Consider the following 27,754-nt stretch of genomic DNA (forward strand, 5'->3'; position numbering starts at 1 on the left):
CTCAGCACCGCAATCGAGGTCCTCACTGAAGCTTCGTGAAGTTCTCAAGATCCATGGAAGTGCCGGTGGACAACTTAAAGATCCGTTATAAAGAGGACGACGGGACGGTGTTGTTTGAGAGCTACATACCTCCTTCCAGGGATGCTATCCACCTGCCGACCTATGTGGTTTATCTCCTCATGGCCATATTCATCGTGCTGGGGGTTCTCTACGCCATCATCGGCCACCTCATCAAGGATCTCATACATGACATTGCAGGTGTGTGGTTATGGATTACTCACAACCTTTAGTGAGCCAGGCATGTTACATTTTTTTAGAAGAACTGAATCCTCTACATGTTGTGTTTTCCAGACTGGCTCTTGGGGGAGCAGCCTGAAGAAGTGGTGGTCAACTATTGTGAAGCCAAAGACAAATTTGTGGCCGACTGGTGTCCAGAGACCACGCCAGAGCTGCAGGAGATGGCCCGAGCTGAGGAGAACAGGATGGCCGAAAAGGACTTCATGAAGTCACCGCCTATCTGGATCATCTCCAAGGAGCCTCGAGGGACCAGGACAGGACCCAGAGTGGTCTTTGGGAAGAGGAGTTAAAGAAATGAGGACTCAAGGACTAGCTTTATAATAACATGACCGAGTAGTAGAGGTTCCTGATGATAGGAGGACATCTAGTGTTTATTATAGGTAGTGCTGCTGGATGGCGAATTGCATTGGGAGAATCTATATATGAAGCATTATTTATATATCATTTATTTTATCATACGGCGGTTTCTTTTTACTGTAGAACCAAATTTATAATTCTCTCTGTCACACAATCTTGTACCACAATTCTAAATTAATTAAATACATGTCAGTAAAATAATGTGCTTCTTTGTTTGATACAAATCTTGCATTAGATCTTATTTATTAGTGCACGAGTACAATTAGAAGAAGCCAACAAAATCTTCTGTGATGGTGAATGACTTTTGTTCCACTTCCTTTCACTCTCCTGAATGTTCTTTGATTCCATTCATCATTTTACACAATGTCTCTATAGGCGAGATTGTGGTAACAGATTAGATTACTTTGTCCTTGTTAAAAGTATCATCTTAATCCCATTTCTTTAACTAACTTCAAACGATGCTCTAATCTTATTAACTGTTGCTCCCACCAAAAACGTCTGCTGAAAGGTGCGCTTGTAAAGCGCAGTTAAAAAAAAAATAACATACTGTAGCTTGCCATAACTTCTGCTTGCCAGAGCTGGACTGTTTATTTAAGGAGCAGGCATGCGGCTGGAGCACAAGTTACTCATTTTATCCCTAGCTTAAACTGTTCTGTGCCCCATTCAGGCTACATTTTATGGCTTCTTTTGAAAAACTGTGGCTGCCATTTATTCATTATCCTTGCTATCGTGGCCATCAGCATTAGTAGAGTCCGTTATTGGCAACATCAAGAATATGGAATAAATGTTTTTTTCTATTTTGTTGCAAGTAGGGACCCAAATGTCCACCTCGTGCTCATTCTGCTGCAATAGACAAGCTCTTCTGCAGAGCGCTCACTCTTTTGTGTCACGTTTTCTGCTCCACGGAGGGCGCACACACACGCACGCACACGCCCCCTCCTCCTCCTCCTCCTCCTCTTGCAGACACACGCCACACTGCTCCCTCACCGCTATGAAAAGATAACCGTGGCTCAAGAAGACGCTGTGCTTTAAAGGAGACATGGATCCACATTGATTGCGAAGGAATTTCTGTATTTGTATGGATCGGAGTCCATCGCCGATGTGGGGCGAGTGTAAGAGGTGAGGTGCTTGTATTTGGATTATTATTATTTTATTTGTTTTCAAGATAATGCTGCGCAAATGAGGGGGAAAGGCAGTGCGTGAACGCAGCATGACAATTAGCCAAGATTTATCACATAAGCATGCGACATGTATGGTTAAAGCCAATTGTCCTTTAAAGCGCAGGCCCAGCGGCAACCATCTGCATATTCGTCTCTTTTTTTTCTTCTGTCACGTCAATATTGAAAATACAAGTGTTATTGGTGACCCGTTTTGATTAGGAAAAAAGTAATGGGGGAAAACACAACGGCATAAATGTCATATAAGATATAGGAAAGGATCCACGATGCTAACAAATTAGGAAGCTGAGCATGTAAATTCTTAACATACTGCAGTGTGGCACATTTAAAAAAAACAAAAAACAATAGTGGTGTTTCATTGCGATTGTCTGGTTTGAGCACAGCAATGTGGGGATGTGAATTAGTCTGCTTAACTTTGAGCTCTGGCATGCTGCAACTTGTCTTGTCGTTTTCAGCTGTTTTTAGGAATGTGCCATATATGGATGGGCGCAAGAGCAATTGGGAGCTTTAGGCCTGCCTGGATGGGTAGTATGCCAGGGTCGTGCTGCTTTCATTTTGGTTTATTTTTAGCACAATGCTAGCATGCTAGTTAGCACAGTGGAGTATTGATTTATTTGCAGGCTGCATTGCTTCTCCAATCCCTCCAAATGTTCCCTGCTGGGTCTACTTCATGTGCTAATCAATGGCAGTGCCCAGTAACCCATTTCTTCTCAGGGGTGCAAATGTCATGCACCGAAAAGACTGGTGTCAAGTTTTTTCTTTTCTTTTTGAGGTAGTAGTACAGATTTACACTTGATGAGTAGGTATTTTTTCCAGAGTCCCAACTTTATTCTTATTTTATTTGTTTAATGTCTTGGAAAACTACAATACTTTTGAAAATACTTCAAACGTTATCAAACACATGAAGAGGTCAAGACATTTGATCTTATGATAAAAAAATACGGCTCTAAAGTGAAAGTCATTCCAGGTCATAAAGTATCATCCACATCATAAAGCGGATTGAGAAGATACAGAGATGTGCCGTGCTATTATCTAGGCAAAAGGTGCCTTTTTTGAAGTCTGTATTGATTGACTTTTTTTTTTTGTTTACTAAATAATGCCATTGATAAATATGAAGAAATAAGTATTAATCTGCAATCCAGGATTTCGTCAATACAATTTATTTTTCTGCACAGTGCTGTGGAGGAGGAAGCATCATCCAAAGTCACAGGCATCGTGACAGGTAGGCGGAACCTGCAATTTTTATATGGACCGCAAAGCTCAAGTATATATTTAAATATATTTTTTTCTAACTGTAACCTGTTGTGTGTAGATGTGTGTCGAGACGAAGCAGACAACACTCCTCCTCTTCAGCCTCATACTCTAAAGCAATTTGAACAGGTATATATTGATATATTCCTTAAATATTGCTTTTTTTTTCTGGTCCCTTAACATTGTTGGCAGTCATTTGTTGTGATCTGGGACAGTTTGCTCTTTGTTGCTATCTTGTGGTCAAATGCGTGATTACAGGTCCAGCCATACAGTATACAATTTTACTATTTTGGGAAAGTTGTATTGGAGTTGTGTGTTTTCATTGTCATATTTGTGAAGGCCAGCAAAATAACATATTCATACAGTGTGTTTGGCAACTGGCTATATACTCAGAGGTTTACATAATCATTTTGGTGTGTGCATCAAAGGTTGTTATTTGGCACAATTTCTTTTTTCCTGATTGTGACTTCACATTTGAACAAAATATATGTGAATTGTGATCACAAAAGTCAACGTTTCATGCGTTAATCCGCCACACGATGTCATCCGAAATCTATGCAGACGCTAACTTTGCTGTCTGACCCATTTTACTCTGAATTATTGATCATTAGCTTGTAATGGGACACTTTAATGGACATGCTCAGTGATCACATCCAGAACAGGAAGTAGTGACGTATCCCCGCGTGTTTAAATAACCCTTTTCCGAATCACTATTAGTCATAACTGAATCTTATTTTATATCAGACTAGAGATTCGGTAGAAAATTGATTTTGTTAAAATTGTTGACGTGTCTTCTTTAAGGAAAGTGAGTCAGTGGGAGTTTAAGATCAGGGGATGTTTGAGAATAATTGTCAATCTTTTGTATATGGGAATCCCTTTGAGACTTGTTTGTGATTTAGGGCTATATAAATGACTTGACTTGACTTGGATTGAGGAAGCTCCGTCTCCACTATACCTTTATTTCAATATGATATTTGTGTGTGTCAATGTCAGTTGCTGCTTTTTGCGGGAGGGTGAGACTTCCCATCATATCACAAGTGTCTGCAAACCCGGCGAGTCTCCCCCCCCCCCTTTCACCCTCCCCCTTCCTCCCCTCCACTTCCACCCAATTCCCTTGGCAGTCTGAGATTCCAGGGATGTGCGCTCCTGTAAAATAAGCCCGAATGCCATCCCCTTGCTCCCAGATCACACCATGGAGCTGACATGGATGCATCTATGACCGCTCGGGCCACACAGATGCTCTCTCGTAGTCTCTGTGTGTGTTATTTATTCGTTTAAAAGTGTGTGATTTTGTCAATGGGGTGTCAGAGGCCCGACAGGGGCGGCATTTGTCAGGACGACCTGCCCGCAAGAGAGGCACACGTCCTTTGAACATGCCGTGACACGGAGAAAGACTTTTATTATTTTTCCTGACCTGTAACGGACATGTCAAGCCGCGTCGGCGCTTTTTGACGGTCATGTCTAACGGCTACCGCACTTTGTCACAGCACCTGAGCGACCTGAAGAAGGAGAACTTCAGCCTCAAGCTACGCATCTACTTCCTGGAGGAGAGAATTCAGCAGAAGTACGAGGAGAGCAGTGAAGATGTCTATCGAACGGTGAGTATGGAAATGTACCTTGTCCTGCTACTGAGATTGTCGCGCAAAAAAAAAAAAGGAAAAAAACGTCGGTGGGATCAATTTCCAGTTTGTTGACTCAGCTGACCTGCTCATCAATACCTGTGTTGTTTTTCGGAATGTTGTTATTGTGAACAATGTTAAGGTTTCATTTTTTATGAAACCAAAAGATTGTGTACATGTGCCCCTTTAATGAATGAATTTCCTTCGGGATTCATGAATGAATATCCTTCTGGATCAATAAAGAATCTAATGACCTTGCTATTTGCGATGACCAGCATATTTTCTTTTTTTTTTCTTTAACTTTTTCATATTTTTGATCAGCTAAATTGCAACTGGTATTTTTCTGGCTGCTTAGATCGACATGAATAGATTAAATATGAGGTTTTCTTTATGAGAAACACAAATTTCACTTTAGGGTTTTTTGTTTCGCTTTTGTCTGCAGCGTCATTAGGTTGCGTAGATGTACCTAATGATGTGTCCTAATGTCGTATCTCATAAATCTCCAAATGAAATATTTTCTGGATCAATGCAATGTGTTATTATACACTGTATGGATGATATGGATGATTTTTCGTTGTGGCGTGTTTTAGCAATGTTTTAAGTACTTCTGCTTAATTACCGTAAATTTCAGACTATAAGCCGGGACTTTATTTGCAAATTTTGAACCCTGAATCACGAGTTTTAGCTGGTGTGGCTTATAGTTCGAAAATCACGGTATATCATTATTTCTCATGATTATTTTAATTATATCCTTATTTCTCAAGATTATTTTCGAAAATGGAAAATGTCTTTTAGATTCAGCCTTGAGTCTTTCCCTATGAGTGCATAGCAGATAGAATGTCCATTTGGATCTTTTTATCTTCACAGTTTAATCGCTTAGTGATTGGCGGCTAAGCTGCTCTGTGTTGTTGCTGTTGGTAGGACGTCAAGAGCGAGGGCTGGCTGCCCACTGTCTAAACATTTCCGTGAAACCCAGCACAGCCTAGGTGGTACATAGCGATCCCTCTGGAAGCTTTGATACGCTATTTTTAACCCGAGTAAAATGCACATGCATGAGAGTCAGTCTGACAGGAGACACAAAGTGTTTGTCTTATTGATTTAACGACCTGTGAGCAAAATAGTCGTTAGCGTCCTCTTACAAAATCCATCTCTCTGACTGTGAGAATGTAGAATCTTGCTAGCATTTTGTGAGTGTAGTCTCGTCACTCTGTGCCTGTTTTATTCGAGGAGTTTGTTGCTGAGGGCTGAATGGCCAACAGGGGCTAAAATAGCAGGTGTACCCTGACGCTTGTCTATATATAGAGCTGTTTTGAAGGCTTGACCCGTGATGTTGACACACGGTACACAAAATACACATTCCTCTCATCAGTGTGTTATTATTCATCATCAGTGCTGAGGTGACTCATTATATAACAGGAATATTAGTAATTATCTTGTGAATGATTTAGACACGCCTAACTGAGGATTCCCCCCCAAAAATGTCAGAAGGACATGATGAATCTTAGAAAAGTTGCGTCATTCTCAAGGTGCTACTGAATTTGTAATTATTATTGTATTGTATTTTTATATTGTATATTATTACATCATATGTCTTACTTAGCAAGAGACCAAGTCGCTTTGTTATAAAGTCAGTTTCCACCCCGATAATAAAATAAATGACTGGTGGTGTTTTATTAGCTTAGCAAATATTTGGTGACGTATGAGGCCACTGTCTTGACTTGACTTTCTGCTCTCCTGTACATTCATGCATACTAGACTTCTGGAGCATATTCCACACTGATGACATCAGGCCCACTCCTTTTCTTAGTTTGCTTACCTTGCTAGACCAGCTCCACCTAGTGTTTAAAATAGTAAGCTTGATGCATTTGTGACGGGCTGCGGGCTGGATATGGCCCGTGGGGCGCACTTTGGACACCATCGGTGTGCAGAAACACACACTATGGCAAGTAAACAGACTGAAGACTTTAACCTTTGCCCACCAGAGGCTGCTCTAAATATAGCAACTTTGAAGGTTCTGAATTGATGATACAAAACACCCACAAGATCGGTTTCACTGTGCAGATGAAGAGATTAGGAAGTGATCTCAAGCCAGCTTTAGGTAGCCAACCTTAGATTTAGAAGTTTTACAGATATGGTCACATGCTAATGCTAAATAATGCTAAAATACATCTGAGATACAACAACAAACTTTAGTCATGGTATAATCATCCAGTAAATAATTCCCAATAAAGATTTAATGAATAGAATTGGCAACTTTGTTTTTGTTTGTTGCAGAACATCGAGCTGAAGGTGGAAATAGAGAGCTTGAAGCAGGAGCTCCAAGAAAAACAGCAGCTTCTGGACAAAGCTCTGTAAGTTCACACTCGTGCAGTTTACAGGAATGGAATATATTTCATGTTATCAAGTAAAAAAATTCTACATTAAAGGGAATCAATTCATTTTAATTTCAATAATAATAATGGTTGCAATGCCATAAAAAAAATCTTGGATGCAAACAGCTGTCTCATAAAATGCCCAGTTTTTTAAATTGTAATTTTGCACACATGGTTATGCTCCATATTGATCATGTATGCTCAGTGAGTGAAGACCCTCCATTCAACATATGAGTCGCAGACTTTGAGATGTAGGCATTACTCAGACGGGTTGAAAATATCCAAGTTATCCGAGCTGTCGCATGTGCTGGAGTGAGCCAAGTATGAATGCAGACAAAGTTCCAGTTTGGGACGCAGTGGCGACATTGTGGCGTGTGCCATTCTGGGAACAGGAATTCTGGGAGCGTTGCAATGACGGACAACGTGAGGTAGACAGATGCTCGCACCCCGTTGCGTTTCTGGGCAAACATGAGAGATAAAAATAAAAACATGTGTCAAGGCAGCATTTAAAATTGTTGTTTTGTAGTATTCATCAAACTATGGCTGGTGTGCCTAATGAAGTGTCCACTTTCGGCTGTATAAAAATAAACATTTAGGTATATCTTGGCATGACCCAATACAAGTCAAACACGACGGACGGGTGGGTCGACTTGATTAATATTAGCTCAGCTATAAGTGGAGCCGTGTTGGCTCGCCCCTTTAAAGCAAATGATGTCATCATAAAACTAAAACTTCCATCATGCCCACGTTGACATATGCGGCCTTCGAAATGACAATCCCCTCTTTATCTTTTGACAGCACAACAGCAGAGTGCTTGACCAACAACAATGAGGAAGAGGTGCAGAGACGCTGTCACGAGAGGCAGCAGGAGATCGAACAAATGCAGCAAGTGCTCGAGACCAAGATACAGTTCTTGCAGGAAGTCAGTTAGCGTCCTCACATCGCCATCACATACGACACAGTTCTATTCACCCAGCGGCTCCTTCTGCGTGTACATTGTTTCTTTTCTAGGAGGCCCAGTTAGCACGCAATGAGGCAGTAAGGTCTGTCTCGTTAACTGGGTCACACTCCCACAATTGCAACCTTTCCCAAGATGTCACTATGGAAGATAGCGCTGTGGATGAGAGGCCTCACAATGTCAACGGCAATAAAGACAGGTAAAAAGAAAAGGAAGACATTCATGGGGGTGTCGTGGAGGCTTGAAATTCTTACTTGACAGTGAGGAAAACATGACATACATAATTCTTAAGTCCTATGGGGTCCAAACATATTTCGGGGGGGAGGAAGTGCCCCCGTGGTCCCCCCCTTCTAACTCTGGCATTGTTCCCAGGTACTATTCTGGATAAGGCTAAACAATCGGGGAAATGTTATTGTTTATGTAATTTTTTTATTTCTTGCAATACATACCCAAGTCTAGAAAATACTTTGAGACCATCCATGATTATTTAGTCAAGTATTTTCGATTTTTTTTTTGTAGTGTCTTGTAAGCATCCTGAATAAAAACAATGCCTCTGTGTGTGTTCAGAATTATCGAGGAGCTGACAAAAGAGCTTCATTCTAAGGAGGCCCTCATCACAGAGCTGAGCGGGGAAAGGACGACTCTCGCACATCGGGTTGGGGAGCTGGAGGGCCAGATTCACGAGCTGTCGTCTTCTCTACTCCAGAAGGACAAAGATGTGGAGGTAGCTTTGAAAACACTATTAACACGACAAACTGCATCAATCCTTTAAGATACCAAGAACACGTCACAAATATTGTCACGAACCTTCTAACGTTACCACCGCATTCCACTTGTCCATGGAATTTCTTCTCGACAGACTTCTCCAGTGGAAAGAAGCTCCTGAAGCAGCACATGTCACATTCCTCAATCTAATTTAAACAGCTGATCATGTAGGCCAGAAGAGTTATTTCGGCACACGGAGAACTTTTTAAACAAACACACATTGACATAAACAGTTGGTCACAGATTGTGTGGCTTTTATTCAAATTATTTTTTTTATTTCTGTGAATCTTCTTAAAGAAGTGGGAGGACGCAATGTGGTCATTTCTATCCATGCATTTGTGATTATTAATGCTTGTCCATGAGATGCATACTTAAGCGTCATCTTCTCTTCCATGCAGTTCTATCAGGAGGAACTCGGTCATGAGAGGCTGCGCATCGAACAGGAAATGCAGGTATGCCAAACTAATATGTACCAAAATAGGTGCAAGTAAAATGACTCCATTTCTTGATATTTGTAAGTAAACTAGTCTTTGCAGCAATAGACAATTCAGGATCTACTCGTTATTACGGTGAGCTTCAATAGGTTGTCTCTCACACAATAGTTTGTTTTCAAACTTGGAATTTAACTATCAAATCCATTTAGTGGGGTTTAATGCAAAATACCTGCCTAGTCAAATGTTCACATTGAATGCACGAGTGCAAGATCACTGCTAAAGATCATGCCAAAATTACCGTATTTTCCGGACTATAAGGCGCACCTAAAAACCTAAAGAAATTTCAAAAGCCGACAGTGCGCCTTATTTATGGACCAAATAAAATAAAAAAGATAAAATGGAGAATGATTTGATTTGGGATAGAAATCTGACATGATGCATTAATGGTGCGCCTTATAGTCAGTCCGGTGCGCCTTATATAAGGACAAAGTTTTAAAATGGGCCATTCATTGAAGGCGCGCCTTTTATTCTGGTGCGCCTTATAGTCCGGAATATACGGTAGTCAACATTAAAATGAGAACAATTTGGTTGCGTAGAACCAATGGTTACAATACGGTCCAAAGTTTTCTGTTCTAACCTTGTCAATGTCATCATGACTTACATAAGTCCAACAGAGTGGGGAGTTCTGTTTACAGAGATAAAAAGAGTTTGTGTGTGTGTTTGTGTGTAAGCATTCCAATGTGATGCCCTCTGTCATATGCATGCTGGCATCTCGCACTCTCGGAGTTCACCGACTCTGGTTTCAAGTCAGCCTGTCGATAGATCAGGTTGACTCCTGAAGACGTGAGCCAGACATACGCTGATATCGAGTTGATGTGCTTCCAGACTGACACTCACCACAAGAGCTCTTAATTTGCTCCCCAGACACCTCAGCCATTTAGATCCCAATCTATGGCAGAGAGGAGGGAGTATCGTGCGTATCATTTCCACTGTTGCCAGGCAAGAGAGGCTGGACAGAACTATTAGTACATTATTTGGATTTACTTCTATGCAGCTGCTCCAATACAAATCCAAACAGATTTGATTATGTAACACCACAGCATTTACCCTTCAGATAATGAACTTAAGAAGGACATCATGTCAAATCTTCCCTGCAGGAGATTTAAGTTACTAAATTAACAGGACAAATGATTCCTCTGAGGAGTTTTCCTGCATGTTTTTGCAAAAGTCACAGCATGACAGTGGTGTGACCATCTGCTTGAATGCTAGCCAAAACTGGCAAATGAATGACTGATTCCTGAGAAAGACCTTGTTGTTTGACTACCACACTCGCATCTTGTTGAAAGATCTGCTCTAGGCAACAAGAAATACACAAACTGGTGATGAAATAATGGCTGACTGTCACAGTACATTGCTGGCATTGATTTAGTAATATTTTACATGACCCAATTAGGTGAAATTGGATAATTTGATAATTAACATGCACGGATGGTTTGGATGCAAAGTCATTTTCGATGTTACGCTGAACTATATATGAAAGTGATGTGCTAGGCTTTTTACACCTCACTTTAATTTCACGTCATCGATGCAGTATTATAATTTAATGCAGACATTGCAGTTGGGTGTGATTTTTAAATTTCTAGAGCGTTACTAATATTATTCGGGACTTCACGCAAGTCAGTCAAGCGAGAAGAGCTCTGCTCACTGAGCAAGAGGAAGTCGCCCACACAAAGGGGAACACGCCGCTGTCTATTTCCTGCTAACCCGAAGACAAATATCTCACGACCCTACATAGTTTATTTATTTATAGTAAAGGCTGTGTACTTTAATGATGGTACAGATTTTTTTTTCATTATATGAAAACAAAGTAAGCAGTGTGTTGGCCACGGACTTGAAACCCCCTTCTTTGTGTAAATGGTACACTCCGATGCTGCGAGCCTGGTTCAGCCTGCCTCCTCGTTATCTCCCCGGAAGATCTCAGGCAGAGCGTAGCACCTGACCATCGCGGTAACACACGGCAGTAAAACGAGGGGAAACATTGCTCCCTTCGCTCGCTAAAGCCCTCCACCAACTGGGAATACAGCTACGGACTGCCTTTGTCTGCGTTGTGTCCGCATTGAAAGCGACGGTGGGACAGTCGAGATGAAGTCGGTGGCGGCGCAGCGGCTCGTGACTGTCGGCTGAATGAATGGTGCAGAGGAGCGAACTGGCTGGATTACCTAGCAACGCTTGTTTGAATTAAATATCTCGTCGAAATATGGTGATATTTTTGATACTACGTCACCACGCCTGTTGCCATGGACTATTAACACCTGACGGAGAAGACTCACCTGGTTTTATTGTAATGGCTAACTAGACGCTCGTATTTCTTGTCAAGCCAGGTTAACTATAGTGAAAGGTGTTCTGGAAAACTGCCTGTTGGTCATAATTTATATGTTAGCGTAGCTGCTCATAAAGGAACAAAATGAGGGACAGCTTTATCAGTACTGGTGCACAAACAAAAGAGAGAATAATATGGAGAGCATAATGCACTTTTGTGCGCACAACCGCTCATAAGGGAGAGAAAGGCAGCTTGTTCAATGTTGGACAACAAAATGAAAGAGACATGTCGTATCTGTGGACGGGATCTCTACGGCAACCAGCGCCGGTGGATCTTCCACCCGGCCACCAAGCTCAACCTGCAGGTTCTGCTGTCACACGCTCTCGGCCAGGAGCTGGCGCGGGACGGCCGCGGGGAGTTCGCCTGCTCCAAATGCGCCTTCATGCTGGACCGCATGTACCGCTTTGACACGGTGATAGCCCGCGTGGAGGCCCTCTCCATCGAGAGGCTTCAGAGGCTCCTGCAAGAGAAACATCGGCTCAGGCAGTGCATCGGTGGATTGTACAGGAAGACAAACTCGCTAGAGAGCACCACGACTTCTGCGGATGAAGGGGAAGCAGCAGGAGATGGGATGGTGGATATTTCAGGCCTCACCCATGCAAAGTACTGTGCTCTTCTTCAGGAGGACCTAGTCTATTCTTTGTATGAATCCTGGGCTGACGACAGCACGGATTGCCACCATCACCACCACCCTCAGTCTTCGGCTGGGCCAGGGTCCGATTTGGCGGGGCCTCACCGTTGTATGCCCACCACTCCTAGGAGATGCCGGGGTTGTTCCCATTGGCGTGTGGCAGACTCTGACTATGAAGCTGTTTGTAAGGTGCCCAGGAAGCTTGCACGGAGTACCTCTTGTGGCCCCTCAACCAGATATTCTGCCAGCTTCATTGGAGGCAGCGGTGCAGAATTAGAGGAAAAAGGAAACGGCGAGGAACCAGATGAACCGCCATCCTCTCTGACTCTAGTTCCTGCTTCTCAGGATGTGTCAAGGACTTCAGATAGTGACCAAACGCTAGCAGGAAGAGTCAGCTCCAGCCCTTCAATAGCCTCCTTGGAGACAACTGAGGACTACATTCAGCATGAGGTCACCAGAGATGAACTGTTGAACTCTCCCAAAGAGCCAATGGATGCCCGGCTATCTGACACCCACCCTGACAGAGCTCCACATGGCCAATCATCTCCTGGACCAAGCCTCTCTCTGGCTCTCTGTTTGCTACAGAATTATGCTGTCCATCGCCCGGTCCAAAGCAAAGGCAGTAAACTTCCAGTGTTGCTTCGACGGAGCAGCAATCATGGAAGATTGGACTTATCCGATCCAATTCTAGAGCTAACCTTTGGAACTCCAGATGGTGAACCATACCAACACATGGCAACACCTGAGCTGGAAGCCCCCTCGATCCAACTGAATGTTGGGTCGGACCATGTCCTTAACCGGAATAATATAGAAGACATTCCGGAGGATGTTTATTTCGAGTGTCCGCCACCAAAGCCACACCAGGTATAAAACCTTGGCGAGCACAATTGGAAATATCTATCTAGCTCACACAGCAGGCAGCCAGAGGATGTCGGCCATTGTGGATGGTCTTAAGTGAAAGACTACATTGAGTTAACAGTCAGTAAGCTTCTAGCCACGCCATGGCCCAATTACATGCAGCAAAAGGGGCATTGTCATTTTAAGGCACATGATTTTTTTTTCCTTCCCACACACACATGTAGAACTGAGACAGTTGGCCCCACCATTGGCCTAATTTCACCCACTGCCCTTCAGGCAAAGCCACCCACCCGCATGTGGGTTATGTAAACATAATAGCTGTACTCATGCATGTCGTCAAGTAGATCTCAGACCCAAGGACCCGCTTCTGAAAGCTTTCGAAATCTGTTCTAATACTTATGTCTATATAATGTTTCTTGCAGAACCTTGTGGAGGAGCAGCAAAGCCAGTTGAACCAATACGAGTGTGCTGCCGGTCAATGTGTCAGCGAGCTGCAGAAGGCCCAGATGCAGGTGGAGTCCCTGCAAGCCAAAATCCACGAGAGTGATTCCAATAATATGGTAAGACAAATTCGGCGACGTATAACTGAGCAAGACTGACTGAAATGTCTGCTTCCACGTGCAGAAACTTCAGGAGAAGCTGAACGAGATGGAGTGTGAGCTTCGTTCCCTCCGCCAGGCTTCTCAGAGTCAGGAGCGAACCATCCAGGACCTCACAGAATCCATCGGCACCAAAGACACTGAGGTGAGCATCTTGGAATGGAATGGATTTGATTTATGCGTGCACTCTAATCGCTATCATTTCTGCCTCAAGGCTCAGGAGCTGTACCAGTTGATCGAGGGGCAGAATGTCACATTATACAAGCTGCGAGACATGGCCCACCGTAATCAAATCGCACAAACCAAGGTGAGATGTTAGGTAGGATGGATAAATCAACAAATAGCTAGAAAACACGAAAAAAAAAGTTTGTATGATGGACAGTAACATCTTGCCAATTCCCTCTTCAGTCTCTAGAGGGCGTCAGTGAGTCGGCAATGCTCTCCCAGCTGCAGGGAGAGCTGGTGGCAGTGCAGAGCTCCCTGTTCTCTTTGGGTCTGGATTTGGAGGCCAGCCAGAGGAGTCTCAGACAGAGTCAGAGACAAGGTGAGGATCTGGCTCGCTTCAAAGACCGACTGAATGCTGACCTCCAGGAGGCGCTGCAGCACAGGGAAGAGACTGAAAAACACAATCAGGTTTGTGGCTGTTTCAAAAGTCGAGTGTATGTGCGATTCAACCAATGAAATGAGGATATCTACTCTTTCCTCCAGGACTTGTGTTGCATGCTTCAGAAAACCCGCGCCGAGCTGCAGGTTAAAGAAGAAGCCCTAAAGGAAGCCGAGGCAGAGCGGCTCGCCGTGATACGAGAAAAAGACCGAAGCATCGCACAGCTCCGTCACTCCCTGCAGGATAAGGAGCGACACTTACAGGTAAGCCCTCACACGTGACATCAGCCATCCTCCACATAAACGTACGTTTTATCAAAACTTATTTTGTAGGAGTACTCTGAGATGTTGGAGACACCAGGAAGCTCCAAACCAAGGGATGCGCTTCTTGAGAAATTACGAGAGCGAATTAAAGACCGGGACAAAGCGCTGGAGGTAGGATGCCTCTCGTACCTGGCAATATAAATGTGTATGATGCTTAACCTTCTGCTTCCCTCTGCAGCGCTCCATCGATGACAAGTTCCGCTGTCTGGATGAACGTGAGGGTCAAGTGAGGACGCTGCAACTGGCGCTAAGGGAAAAAGACCGAGACCTGGACAGGCTCCGCTGCATCCTGTCCAACAACGAGGAGACCATCACGGTACACTTGAGCTGCGAGGTTGACCTTGCGTGTATTTCTACACTTGTGATAAGTAGAGTGCGCGCTTGTTTTAGAGTCTGGACGCTCTGGTGCGAGGGAAAGAGCTGGAACTGGAGCAGGCGGCCGAGGCCTACAGGAACCTCCAGTGGCTGAAGCAGCAGAGTGAGGAGAAGGAGAGGAGCGCTTTGAGGGAGAAGGACGCAATCATCGGCCAACTACAAGCAGCGCTTCAGGCTCGCAGCAAAGAACCACAGGTCGCAAACACGTACGGCTTCTCGAGCTTCACGAGAACAAAGCTCACCGAGCATCTTTTCTGTCTGCGCAGGATCTGACGGCAGCCCTCGTCGGCAGAGTTCAGGCCGGCGCCGCCGAGGTGGTGGAGGAGCTGAAGGCTCGGCTCCTGCTGAAGGAGAAGCTTTTCCAGGAGCTGCTGTCGGACCGCAGCCGCCAATCAAGTGAACACCAAACACGGGTGTCGGAACTACTCAACACCCTCGGTGCCAAAGACCAGTACCTGCAGGTACCACATTTATGAGAGTTTTGTTTGTTGCGGTGTACAACTGATGTTCCATTTTAGGTTCATCGCCCAAAATATCTCCAACACGACTCTTTTGTGCATCTCAGGACAATTCGTACAGGCTGTCCTTGGTGATAAGCGAGCGCACGGGTCAGCTGCAGGAGGTGCGCAAGCAGCTGTCGCAGAGAGAGCAAGAGCTGTGCGAGCTGAGACGGGACAAAGAGAGGGAGACGGGCGGGGATGTGCAGCATCTGCAAGGTCTTCTCCGAGAAAAAGAAGCCTTTATCAAGGTAGCCCCTTTTCAGCGATTTTGTTGTGTTCCTCTGCAAAGTATTTACTGTGTTTTGTGGTTCATCAGGAGATGATGCACAACCAAGAGGAAGTTATGATGCAGTCGTCCACAGAGAGCGAGGCGGAAGTGAAGGCACTCCAGGAAGAGCTGCAATTATTGCTGAAGAAGGAGAAGGAAGCTCAGGTACACATGTGGATGGCGAGTTTTTTTTGGTCCATTTTTTTTTATATATGTTTTTTTAATCCACTCCTTGCAGGAAGAGCTCGCTACTCTGCGTTCAACTTTTGCCGCTCACCAAGCAAAGGGAGCTGCGACAGCTTGTACCGAAGTATGTGCTTGCTTCATTCACACCATTTGCTCACAATCAAGTCTCATTCGTTTGTGTCCGTAAAAAAAATCAGCACGTGCTGGAGCAGCTCGTCTCCGAGTACCGTCAGCTGAACGGTGCCCTCAAGGCCGAGAAGAGATTATACCAGAATCTCGTTCACGCCAACAGTGACAGGTAGGTAGCGCAAAATTAGGTGGAAGCAAGAACTTTGTCTTCCTTTCTTGCCTACTTTTCATGCAATGGCCAACTCTTCTCTCCGCTCAACAGCTCCAATGAAGTCCTGGCCCTCCACACTCAACTGGATTCGGTTCAGGCTCTTCGCGGACAGCTGGAGGAGGTCCTGGGCCGGATTCAGAACATGGCCCTCGACCTGGAACGGGCCAGTAAAAGGCAGCCTGATTTAGGAGGTGGGAACGGTCAGGGTCGAGCCTCTGGGGGCACCATCGCAAATGTTGTGTGATGAAGAAAATTAAAAAGTTGTGCTCGTAGATCAACATAATCAAAGAACACTAACCACAATGAAGTCTTGCTTATTAATATACTTAATGGTGTTGTGAGTATGTTTGATATGGTTTAAAAAAAAAAATTGCCTGCATTTTTTTTGCTTGTCAGTGTGCTAACTGTTCTCTTTTGCCATGTTTCACCAAAGTCACTCTTCCAGCCTTTGAGCCGCAGTCACGTTTTCTTCGAGTCGAGCGGAGAAAGCGAAGCCCATGCCTTACACATACACCGCAACATCTGTCATTTCTTAGACGTCATCTTGTTGTCTTCAAGTAGTAGTTCACACCCGCAAACAAACTCCCTCCTCGAAAAAAAAAAAAGATTCCTCCTGAGCTTCTGTAGTCAACTTTAGATTTGTCACACGCCAAGCAACACAAGGTAACAAAGGTGCATAGGTTAATGGTATATTTCCAGTTAAATCCATCCTGGAAGCTCTTATCTCTCCTCAGACATTCTTTGTCAATACTTTTGTATTTCAAATGCAACAAAATAAATGTGCTGTTTTTCTGCGTTTAAGAGGAGTTCTTCTCTTTATGGATTTCTCTTTCTTGTGTTTATGGGAAGAATATTGAAAAGCTCCCAACAATTCAACAACCCCGGTTCCTATTTCCTATCAATACAATTCCACAACCCTCAACAAACATTTGATTGTTAAACGCAAGCACACATGACATTGTCACATTCTTTCTTTGTCCTATTGGCATGCGTTCCACGTCTGCATGACTGTTATTCCCCAAACACCCCAATATAAATGACCAAATGAGCAATGTGGTCACACTATAAGTATGCCAAAGTTCAAATACTGTGGCTCAGCCCTCATCTTACAGTCCATTAAAACACACAAAAGCAAAATAAACACCCTAAATGATGCCACTTAATGCTGACATGACATCAACCACATAATTATGCACGCCCACTTCTAATTTTACAAAACACATTTATTCATTTTGATACAGCCTTTGGATCTCATTCGATTATGCAATTATAAACTTGGCCACTGATTTGTCACTGCACAAAAATGTGTCCACACCAGTTCAAACAAAGTCTTACTGCCACCTCATACAATCTAAAACTGTATTTTTCAGAATGGCCACGGTTTTCAGTAACACACACACCACTAGTTTGCTTTTGCTCCACCCCAGTTGTGTTTTTGGCCAGCTGGAAAGAGATGACATAACATTTCCCCCCACAGCCCTGTGACTCCACGTCAGAGCGGAGCTGTTAGCGTACACAATGAGTAGAAAAGATGTGCAACATTTTCCAAAATAAAAGGAAGAGGAGTGACTTTGGATATTTAAAAAAATATATACATATAGTCGCTGTCTAAATGCGGTTGCTGTGTTTCCAGATGTAAGCTCCGAAGACGAGGAGGGAGATGATGAAGACGGCAGTGGCGATGAATTCACAGACAGCATAGAGGAGGACGACAAAGTCACATCTGCAAGTTTGTCTTCTAGTCAGGTTGGATTTTCTCTTCCATATCCATTAATAGCACCTTAACTTCCATGACTGGGATTTTAATAACAACAAAAATGTGTTTGTTTAGACCCAAACCGCCCATGGACAAGAGTCCGAATTCCCGAGGACTAGCCAACAGACGGTTGAAGTGGAGCTAAAAGAAATACAGTCCGAGCTCGAGCGGGAGGGATTCACCTCGGTGACCCAGATGAGGTGCAGTGACGGCTCCCTCCGTTGTTTTTCCTCTCAATTTGATGCTAACGTTGCGCTCTGTTGGCTAAAAGGAGCACACTGCAGAGGCTTCGGAAGGAGAACCAGTTCCTAAAAGAACATCACGGGAGCCTTCATCGGGGAGAGGAAGACGATGATACTGAGGAGGAGGAAGACTACATGGATGATGATGATGACGAGGGGGTTACATCTTCAGAGGCTGTCAAGGTAAAATAATGATTATTAAAAAGACACCATGGTGGAGTGGTTAGCATTAATGTTCTGGGTTTGAATCCTGGCTCAAGTGTGGAATCTCCAAACCAAAAATGTTTTGAGAAATGTTCCAATCAAATAAGAAAATGAGAATTTGTCTGTGACATTCCTGTCGCAGGAGTTCGAACCCGCGGGTGGCGTTAGCGAGCCAGGTCTCAGTGAGCGTTCGGCCCGCCTTTGTTCGGAGAACCGAGAGCTGCAGGAGAGACTGATGGTGTCCGAAGCCACGGTTCACGCTCAGGCCGAGCAACTGAAGGACTACAGGGACCTGCTCAGTGAGTGTGGTCGGCGTTGAAATTATTTGTGCGGGAAATTGAACGTTTGTTTGTTTCTGCAGCAGAGACGTCCGTGCAGCAGGCCAGTAAGCAGGTGCAAGTGGATCTGCAGGATTTGGGCTATGAGACTTGTGGACGTAGTGAAAATGAAGCTGAGAGGGAGGACGCCAGCAGCCCAGGTGATGCCTCACCCACACACACACGCACTGCGTGAACACATAAAACAGGAATGATGTTAGATTGAAAATAATCCCACAGCCTTTAGAAACCTAAGAAACCTTTTCCCGTCCTCAGAATTTGACGACCTCGAGATGTGCACGTCGTTGTCTCATCAACAAGAAGAGAGCTTGGGAGGTGACTGGTACAAAGCCAGTAGAAGTAGCCGTACCAATGAAATCGGGGATGAGTCAGCTCTGCATCATCTAGTCCAGGATCTGCGCTCCCAGCTGACCCGTTGCCACAAAGTAATCCGTGGCCTTCAGATGCGTGTTCGCTCCCTGTCCACCACAAGCGACTACGCCTCCAGCCTGGAGCGGACGCCACGCAAGGTATTGCCAAATCAACTTTTTTTTTTTTTTTTTACTGCAAAATGATCCCTCAACCCGGAACTTTCTGTTCTGAAGGTAAACTGGGCTTTTGAAATGTCACCCGCCCACGAGGGCGTGGAGGAGGATGAAGGCTGGATGTCCGACACCCAAGCGACTCCACCTGGATCCAAGCCCAGTCGCGAGCTGCAAGAGCTCATTGCACGTGTCGCAACCTTGGAGGCCCAATTGAAGAGCTCCAAGCTGGAAGGGAAGAGCCAAACAGTGGAGGAGAAATGTACCACGTGGCCTGGGTAAGTTTAAACGCATCTCTACCAAACTATTTCAATGGGTAGGTTCAGCTTCCTGCCACCTTGAACAGAATAGAAACTATTTTTATGCTCTCTGAAATTACCCAAGATGCCACAAGATGGCGCCAAAGCACCATTCAATTATTTTAGTTTAGCCAACTTTTACCAATGGAAAATGAGTGGGCTATAAAATAATCAGCAAAACCTTACAGGCGTGTCTAACAATCTTGTGACCTCTTCTCCTCATCCTCCTTTTGCAGGAAATACAACTCTCTCATCCAAGCCCAAGCTCGTGAGCTCTCCCACCTGAGGCAGAGGATCAGAGAGGGTGAAGGAATCTCCCATATCCTCACCCAGCATCTGGGTGACACCACCAAGGTTCTTCAAAGTAACACGGATCACTTGTCAAAATTTCCCTTGCAACTTTTTCTCTTTTACCTCAACAGGCCTTTGAGGAGCTTCTGCGGGCCAACGACGTCGACTACTACACGGGGCAGAGCTTTCGAGCGCAGCTTTCACAAAGTACCGCCTTGGCTCAGAGACTGCTCACCAAGCTCACCGGACGTAAGGCGTGCCCTGAGCTCCTTTGTTGTCATTCCATACTTTTTTTTTTTTTTTGCCAACGTCCATCCTGTGCCTTTCCTGATTTAGGAGCGGAAAGCCCCGTTGACAACACAGGCCACGAGTTGCTCGCCCTGCAGTGAGTCATCTTAATTTGATTGACTGAGTTAGATATTTATCTCACAAGTTTAAGGATAGTATAATTCCTTTAATTCTTTTTTTTTTTTATTTGAGAAATAAATGGATGGGTTGGATGAGAAGTGACAGATGGTGGTCACTAATCCACTGCAGCAGGTAGCGTGGATCCTTTTCTGTTAAGATGATTTGGCTATAAAGACTGCTGTTAAGCGGCTCAGTGCCGCTGAAGAGAGGAAGCGCTCCCATATCTTGTATTTTTTTTTTGTGTTTATTTGTATCGGTCGTCTGTAGACGTCTGGGATTAGTTAGTAGAAGCAAACACTGTCGACATCTTTATTTCCTTTTGGATTTTACTGAGGCTCAAATGGCTCCGCTGTGGAAATCACAGATTTCGAAGAGCTGTCCGATATACAGGAACTCGCTTTGGTCTTTTTCTATGAACAATGGCCGAGGTCGATCCAAAGAGATATGGCTCATTAGGATGCTGCATCAACAACTTAAACAGTAAGGAAGGAATCTGTTGCTAGGTGACTTTGAAGCTGTGTAAGGAAATGCAAAAATGCTTTTGAGTCGAGATGAATGCCACGTCTTATTTTATTCCCAACACTTGCAGGCTGAGCAAGGAGCTTCAGCAAAAAGATCAAATCATCGAATCTTTGCACAACAAGCTGCAGCAGCGCCCCGAGACGCCATCCAGCTGCCAAGCCCTCTCGGAGACCACCGACCCGTCAGACAGGACTTCCTTGGTGTCTGATGAAAGTCAAACCAATGAAGACCTGGATCTGTGTTCTGATTTGGACGCTAGAGATTACCAGGAACAGGAACAGCGGCTACAATCCGATCACGATGGTAACTGAACCTTTGTACGCTATTTTCCTTTGTCTCTCTGTTTTGTCTTTCATCTTCCATCATCTTTCAGCCCATCTTTCTATCCCTCCTCCTCGTGGACCCCTCAAATCTTGCTTCAGCTGTCCTGGAACGCTTTCAGGGGGTTTAACCAGTCCGTCCTTGAGAGGTAGAGGATCTATGAGCTGGAAAAATCCCCCACCCATCCTGTCCTAGTTTCTTTTCTGTCTCTTTACTTTCTGTCATTCTCCCACCCAGCCCCTCTCGGCATTCCTTTCTCCTCGTCCCTCCCTCCATCTCGTGACCTCGATGTCCGGGGTACAGAGTTCACATATGAAGCCCACCCTCGGGCCCTGTCCGTGATGGCTGGTCACCCAGAACTGGACACACTGTACAAACAAATGAATGAGCAGATAAGGGGTGAGGGGATGCTGGCTGGGAGTTTGTGTCACCTTCTTTTTGCTTACACATTCATAATTTTGTTGACAGGATTCCCGGAGACTTCCGGCAAGCCTCTGTTCGCTCTCTCGCCCGGTGCCCTCAACCAGTGCGACCTTTCAGGCTACAACCATCATGCCTTTCAACAGTACCAGCTGGGCGGCATTCCAGAGGGTCACTCGCATAAGTCGGACTCGGGTATGATGACAGGAGGAGGGACTTTTTGGGACAACATGACACAGTCTATGGGGAACTATTCTGGAATCCCGATCTTAGAAAACAGCCAGACAGGTAAATTTGTGTGTCTTGAGGTTCGTTCAAGGGGGACTAGCACACCTTTGCTTAGATAATGTGTTGTTTTCAGGCCCGAATGTAATTGGAGAACATCTACGGGAGGTGCGATGTCTCCGCCAGCGCCTGGAGGAGTCCATTAGGACCAACGAGAGGCTCCGACAGCAGCTGGAGGAAAAATTGGCAAACCCTGGGCGAGATGGAGGTGCTACAGCTCACTTCACCTCTTTTCAATGCAGAATGTTTGAAGTGTTCCTTAATCTGTTTCTGTTGTGTTGATCAGGAGCACCAACAAACATCTACATTCAGGGGCTGGACACAGTCACACATCTGTCCAACGAAATCCGAGTCCTGACAGACGAGAACTTGAATCTGCAGTCACGTCTACAAGCCAGTACAGGTAAAACCCATCTTGGGATGTTTTTCGTTAGGCCGAGAGTGGATGATTATTTTTTGGGTCACTCAGACTCGTGCGAGGAGCTGATCGCAGCACGTGCCCGCCTCAAGCAAGCCGAGCTGGAGGCGGAGCAGTGGAAGGAGGAGTTAAGACGACTTCAGACGCACAGTGAGGAGCAGGGACAGCAGATCCTCGCCTTGAGGCAGGAGAGGCAAGCCGGCCAGGAGAGGATCAACAGGTCTGTGCGGGCAAAAAGCTTTGGGGACATTTTTTTTTTTTTAATGGTAATTGACATATGTGCGTCCTCAGAGCGCAGCACGAGTCGTCACTCCTGCAGCAGCAGTTGAGCGAGAGCAGAGAGCTCATCCACTCCCTCCAGTCCGAACTGCATGTGTACGATCGCGTGTGCTCCAGTTCCAAATCCAACAAAGGTTTGTCTCATGACACTCTCACAACAGTCATTTTTGGACAAATAAATCAAATGCTTTTAGGCTTCTTGTGCGAGGCCACCGGCCTGCCCGTGGAGTTGGGCGAGCTACTGAGCGAGGTGAGGAGTCTGCGGGCCCAGCTGCAGAGCGGCGTTCAGGAGAGCAGCGCCCTCAAGCAGCTGGAGCTCCACAAGCAGCTGGAGCAGAAGCTGGGCGGCGGCTCCCCTCGTACGCCGGCCTTGTCGGCCTTGAGCGCTAGCCCTCAGAGGGAGAACGTCTACAAGCGACAGCTGCTCCACGGTAAAAGAAAAAAAAAAGGCCGGGGATTCACTGTCCAACTTCGGTGTGATGTGTGTCCAAGCCCGGTATGTGTGCTCCGCAGACCCGGCCCCTTCTCCACCCGTCAGGGACATTGGTCTCTTTAACTGTGGGTCTCCCTGCCCCCCCTACTCGGACCTGGATGACAACCATAGCGCCGCCAACGGTGTGACTTTTAACCTCATCACATGACTGTGGCTTCACTTGTTTGGTTCTAATGTGTTTTGTGAGCACTTTGCTTGAATCGCTGCTAAGCTTCCCAAACTGGAATGAAAGAAATGTTCTTGTATTTGCACCACAGACCCTCTTGACCCTCACACCGAGCTGGAAGGTGACGCCCCCGATGGCTCTTTTGCTAACCGCTACGGCCGCCACGCCGTGGGTCACGTGGATGACTTCAACGCTCTGCAGCAACAAGTCCTTGAAGGTCGCAGCATTGTGCAACGCATGGAGACGGCATTGAGCGATCTGTCTCCGTTAGGAGCCAACCAGAAACAGAGCAGTGAGCTGGTGAGTTGCTTTTCTGACCAAGGCACATATTTTAGACCAACGATATCTTATTATGCAGTTTTTGGAGTATGGCAATGCCAAAAGTCTCTTGGCCAACACCAAGACCCTGAGGCAGATTTTGGAGGAGGCGGCTTCACTACTGAAAATGTTTTGGAGGGCGGCGCTACCCAGCACTGACGCCTCCATCCCGAACCTGAAGAAGGTTTGCACCAGCAGCTTAATGGAAATTCAATTTTTTTTATGTATTCACATGCGCTTTGAACACAGGAGCAGTCGATGCAAGAGGAGATTTTGTCCCTCAAGCTACGCGTGTCTGAGCAGGAGGAGCTTCTGAAGGGGATGATCCAAAGACTGAGGAGCACCAGTCGCACCAAGGAGAACATGGAGCATTTCATTGTGAACCAGCGTGAGTCACGCTTGAAGAAGAGATGACCAAATTTGGCATGAGCGGAGGAGAGAGAGCACGGAAAATGATGCTATGCTACCACATGGGTTCCTTGGTGGAGGTAGTAATAAACAAACTCCTCTTGTTTTTAACAGTGTCAAGGACTCGTGATGTTTTGAAGAAAGCAAGGACAAACTTGGAGGTAAAAAAAGAAGGAAATGTAGATGTCATTTCTAACGTCGTGACTCGTTCGTCCCCAGGCCAAATCAGACTTTGTACCAGGATTTTGTCCTGGTTTCTCTTTTGTCTTAAATGTGATTCCATCACTTGTCGTTTGTTTGTCCTTTCGTCTCTGTCACTGCACGTGAACACCTCCAGAAGAACGAGCTGAGACTTTCCTCTCTAAGCTCCTCCTCTTCCTCTCCCTATACCGGTAATTGTCTTGCCCAAAAGGTAGAGGCTGCCGCGGATGTTGATTTTGGTTTTTGGATGGGCAGCTTTTTTACCTTGTGCATTTGTGGTTTGCAATCACGCCAACATCAACGCTTTGACATTTTATAGACTCCACCCCCATTTAATCACTTATGTAAACCATCCATTTTTGTGTAGAACATGCCTTCATCAGGGTCAAGGGTGAACTGGATGTCATTTATTAGTGGACCTAACATGCACGTTACACATTGCACACTTTAAATTCAAAGTTCAATTTATTTATTATTATTTATTTTTTATTATTATTATTTATTATATTTGTGCTTTACTAAATAATTCACCTTCTCACGTTTTTTTGTACTTTGTGTATAACCCTAAAAGACCACAAGATGGCGCCAAAGCCATGCTCCAGTGAGACTAATGATGTTGAAATGATCCATCTTGACTGAGTTCAGTAGGTCAGGGAGGACCTGGGTTGTCTTTGGGGCATGTGCATGGGAGAGATGCACTTATGATGCTTTTTTTTTTTCTTTTCCAAACATCATCAATTGCAATACAAAATGGCATGCTTGGATGAGTTTGCAGTGGAATAACCCCATCACCATTTTTTCTAATTCCCGTGACTTTTGGGACATATGTAGTCACAATATTTTTTGGGTTTCCCCCCTGGCGCTGTGTTCAATTTCATTGAAAACCTTTTCTCCTACTTGCAGCTAAGGAGCCAGGAGGCGGTACCCGAAAGCAACCTGCTGATGTCCCTCGCCTGAGGACCGCCTACGTCGAAGCCCCTGCGGCCAGGAAGCGCACCAGCCAATGCTTGCTGTAAACCACCAAACAACCAGCCTCAACGCTGTGACCTCGATATTTAAAATCAAGAGCCTCCCCACTTCTCTTAACCTCTGTCTCCAACCAGGCCTTAGCAAAGTCCTTTTAGCCTCGCCAGCTCCCAAACATGCAGTTAATGTTCTTTGAGTGTAACTGCCAGCAGTGTGTATGACAGAAGGTGTGTGAAATGTGTCCCTGGTGGATTCAGTGACAAGCCGGATGGAGCGGCTTGAAGACGCCCCCAAATGGAGCGTCTTCTTCCGAGAGAGCCTGTGGAGGGAAAAAGGTGTTTTGTGCATGTAAAAATGAGGTCTGTGAGAGGAACACGCATATACACCGTCGTTTGGGGTCACTTGGATATTTTTTTGTTTTTATAAAGAAAAGCATTTATCTAAATGACTTCCGATTGGTTGTTTATCCTCTGGTGGGGTGGTTTTTTTGCTACTCTAAAGGCACAAGATGGGCTCGGACAGAGTTGACTAATGCAAAGTCCCCCTTTAATTTGATTTTTAAAATAATGCTTTTCTTAAAAAATAAAGATATTTGCAAGTGACCTAATTTTTGAGCTGCGGTGTATATGTGCGATGTGTGTGATCCAGGAAAGTTCACTCAAAGAAAACAATCTGGTTCCATCGATCACCAGATTTTTCGATTTTAAAATGGAAAATCGTACTCACTGACATTCACAATGTATTAGTTGAGATAATGGAGGAATGTAGGCCGTTTGGATCAGCGACGTGCGGTTAGCGGATGCAGGTGAGGCACAAGTAAAAAAAAAAAGAAAAGATAAACTGAATATTAATATTCGTCCAGTGAGCTTTAGTTTTGACTAATTATGAACATTTCTAAAGTCAAATTTGCTGAAATTTCATATCTCCTGTTTCAATACAAATATGAAAGGCCTTGTTTTGCTGATGGGACATAAAACTGCTGTTGCGGCAAATAGGACTCTGCCGCACCGAAGGGGGGCGTACGTGAGCCAACGGGTTATTAATGCTACCCCATTTGTCGCAAAATAAGATGTACTTTTACCAAAAAGTAACCGAGATTTTTGTGGCCCATGGACTTCAGCTACAATTAAAGGTAAGACCACAAACAATTGCGTAGAATGCTATTGAGATAAGATATAACCAGTAGCCAACTGAATGCAAAACTTAAGAGTTTTGTAAATCTGACATTTCAAGAATATGTGCCTCACCAACCACATCCCTCACTGCACGTCACTGAGCTGGATTATTTTGTGATTTATCCTTTCTGCATTCATCAATGAGTCGTAGACACCAGCAATTCAGTTCAATATTTTGTTCCCAGCTTCCATTTTAAGTGTGGAAGCGTCGAGATTTGGCATTTCTAACTTGCATGTTTGCTGAATGTGAGGTTGAAGTGCCGCTGACGTACGAGCATGTGCAATAATGCAGTACTGGACTTGAAGCTATCAACTGGAGTTGTCGCATGATCACAATTTTGTTTGTTTTTACAATCAACTTATTTATATGGGACGGGAGATTGCCATTACTTGCCAAAGTTTGAACTTCAACTTGCCTTAACCATGTGAATGAGGAATTATTAGTCTCTCGGGATATAGAAGGCTTCTATAGAAGCACATCAAACTGGTTTGGTTTGTTCCCGATTGTGCAACATATTCCAGTTTTGGACCAAAACCAATGCAAGTGGATTTTCACCAAAAGGCCTCATGCCGTTTTGTGTTTCTATATTTTGACATTCTCATGGTCATGTTATAGATGACGCAAACTTTGGCAGGCTACTGGTGGGATCATTCTGTACATTTGTGTGTGTTTGACGCTTGTACATGTGCCATTCATGCTGTAAATAACCTTTTTTATGTGCGCGGGTACTTGAATAAACATGCATTTGCTTTGTGCAAAATTGAGCTTAGCCGTGCGGTAACTTTACATCTTTTAAATGGACGTTGTATTTCAACGTGTGTTCTCGCCATGTATTTATATATGACGCTTATAGAGGCCATTTTCTGTGTTCGATCAGATGAAATGCCTTTTTGATGCTACTGAACAGTCTGTCCACACATAAATATTATGGCTTTGCTTGACTTTAAATTGAAAGCTTCATTGGGGGGAGCCTTATTGTTAAAGAACGGAATCAAAGCAGTCAGTCGTGTTGAGTTTTGAATGTACAGTACTGCTTTAAATGTGGCTGGAAAGAAGCTTAGATTTGCAAAACGAACACAAGCGGAAGCCGTCTATGATGACAGTGTTGTGTGTTGTCAAAAAGTATTTAGCGCTTAAAATATTTTGGAACCGAACCAATAAAATGTTTAAAAAAAAAAAAAAAAGACCACAGTGTCTACAATGCATGTTTTTAAAACACAATAATTGTCGAGTCCAGAGTTAATAAAAGGTTGTCCATTTTTATTTTTTTAACAAGTTTGTGCAAACAATTTCCACACTTGAACCGCCAAGCATTTCGAAACATCCGTACAATGAGTGTAAAATTCAAGTTTTGCCGTCTGATTCGGATGCCGCTGTCAGTGATGACACACGTGGCGTAACACTCCCAAAAATAGTAAACTCACACC

General features: G+C 44.6%; 1 protein-coding gene across 9 annotated transcripts; it reads left to right on the forward strand.

Annotated features, from left to right (window-relative positions):
- Positions 1–1,613: 1,613 nt before the first annotated feature.
- Positions 1,614–27,590, forward strand: pde4dip (phosphodiesterase 4D interacting protein). Of its 9 annotated transcripts, XM_061295926.1 has the most exons (48): positions 1,614–1,773; positions 3,008–3,054; positions 3,145–3,212; positions 4,571–4,681; positions 6,977–7,053; positions 7,873–7,996; positions 8,086–8,231; positions 8,600–8,756; positions 9,196–9,249; positions 13,523–13,660; positions 13,725–13,844; positions 13,914–14,006; positions 14,108–14,332; positions 14,408–14,566; positions 14,636–14,737; positions 14,805–14,942; positions 15,017–15,199; positions 15,268–15,462; positions 15,567–15,749; positions 15,818–15,934; positions 16,008–16,079; positions 16,153–16,253; positions 16,347–16,486; positions 17,929–18,041; positions 18,127–18,251; positions 18,323–18,476; positions 18,640–18,796; positions 18,859–18,975; positions 19,091–19,344; positions 19,420–19,634; positions 19,892–20,009; positions 20,078–20,195; positions 20,283–20,331; positions 20,944–21,179; positions 21,250–21,345; positions 21,435–21,596; positions 21,666–21,905; positions 21,979–22,110; positions 22,189–22,540; positions 22,612–22,733; positions 22,794–23,030; positions 23,113–23,214; positions 23,350–23,558; positions 23,617–23,760; positions 23,826–23,964; positions 24,099–24,145; positions 24,322–24,376; positions 25,089–27,590. In XM_061295926.1, exons 1-48 carry the CDS (start codon positions 1,733–1,735, stop codon positions 25,199–25,201), a joined length of 6,597 nt encoding a protein of 2,198 aa, XP_061151910.1. In that variant the 5' UTR covers positions 1,614–1,732; the 3' UTR covers positions 25,202–27,590. The 9 variants fall into 9 exon arrangements, with proteins under 9 accessions (XP_061151910.1, XP_061151906.1, XP_061151908.1 ...); XM_061295923.1 differs by lacking the exons at positions 1,614–1,773; positions 3,008–3,054; positions 3,145–3,212; ... (4 more) ...; positions 8,600–8,756; positions 9,196–9,249 and adding an exon at positions 10,948–13,106 and having other exon boundaries at positions 22,189–22,305; positions 22,372–22,540; XM_061295927.1 differs by lacking the exons at positions 1,614–1,773; positions 3,008–3,054; positions 3,145–3,212; ... (4 more) ...; positions 8,600–8,756; positions 9,196–9,249 and adding an exon at positions 10,964–13,106 and having other exon boundaries at positions 15,017–15,196; positions 22,189–22,305; positions 22,372–22,540.
- The last annotated feature ends 164 nt before the right edge of the window (positions 27,591–27,754 follow it).

This window comes from Syngnathus typhle, linkage group LG13, assembly GCF_033458585.1.
Source record: "Syngnathus typhle isolate RoL2023-S1 ecotype Sweden linkage group LG13, RoL_Styp_1.0, whole genome shotgun sequence".
NCBI classification, from domain to species: domain Eukaryota; kingdom Metazoa; phylum Chordata; class Actinopteri; order Syngnathiformes; family Syngnathidae; genus Syngnathus; species Syngnathus typhle.

Bases quoted from the DNA above. Each gene is read 5' to 3' on its own strand.
- pde4dip (XM_061295919.1), top strand. From the start codon at position 11,811: ATGTTGGACAACAAAATGAAAGAGACATGTCGTATCTGTGGACGGGAT. The intron at 14,333-14,407 runs GTTTGTGGCTGT...TCTTTCCTCCAG, and splicing joins AGACTGAAAAACACAATCAG to GACTTGTGTTGCATGCTTCA. The intron at 24,377-25,088 runs GTAATTGTCTTG...TCCTACTTGCAG, and splicing joins CTCTTCCTCTCCCTATACCG to CTAAGGAGCCAGGAGGCGGT.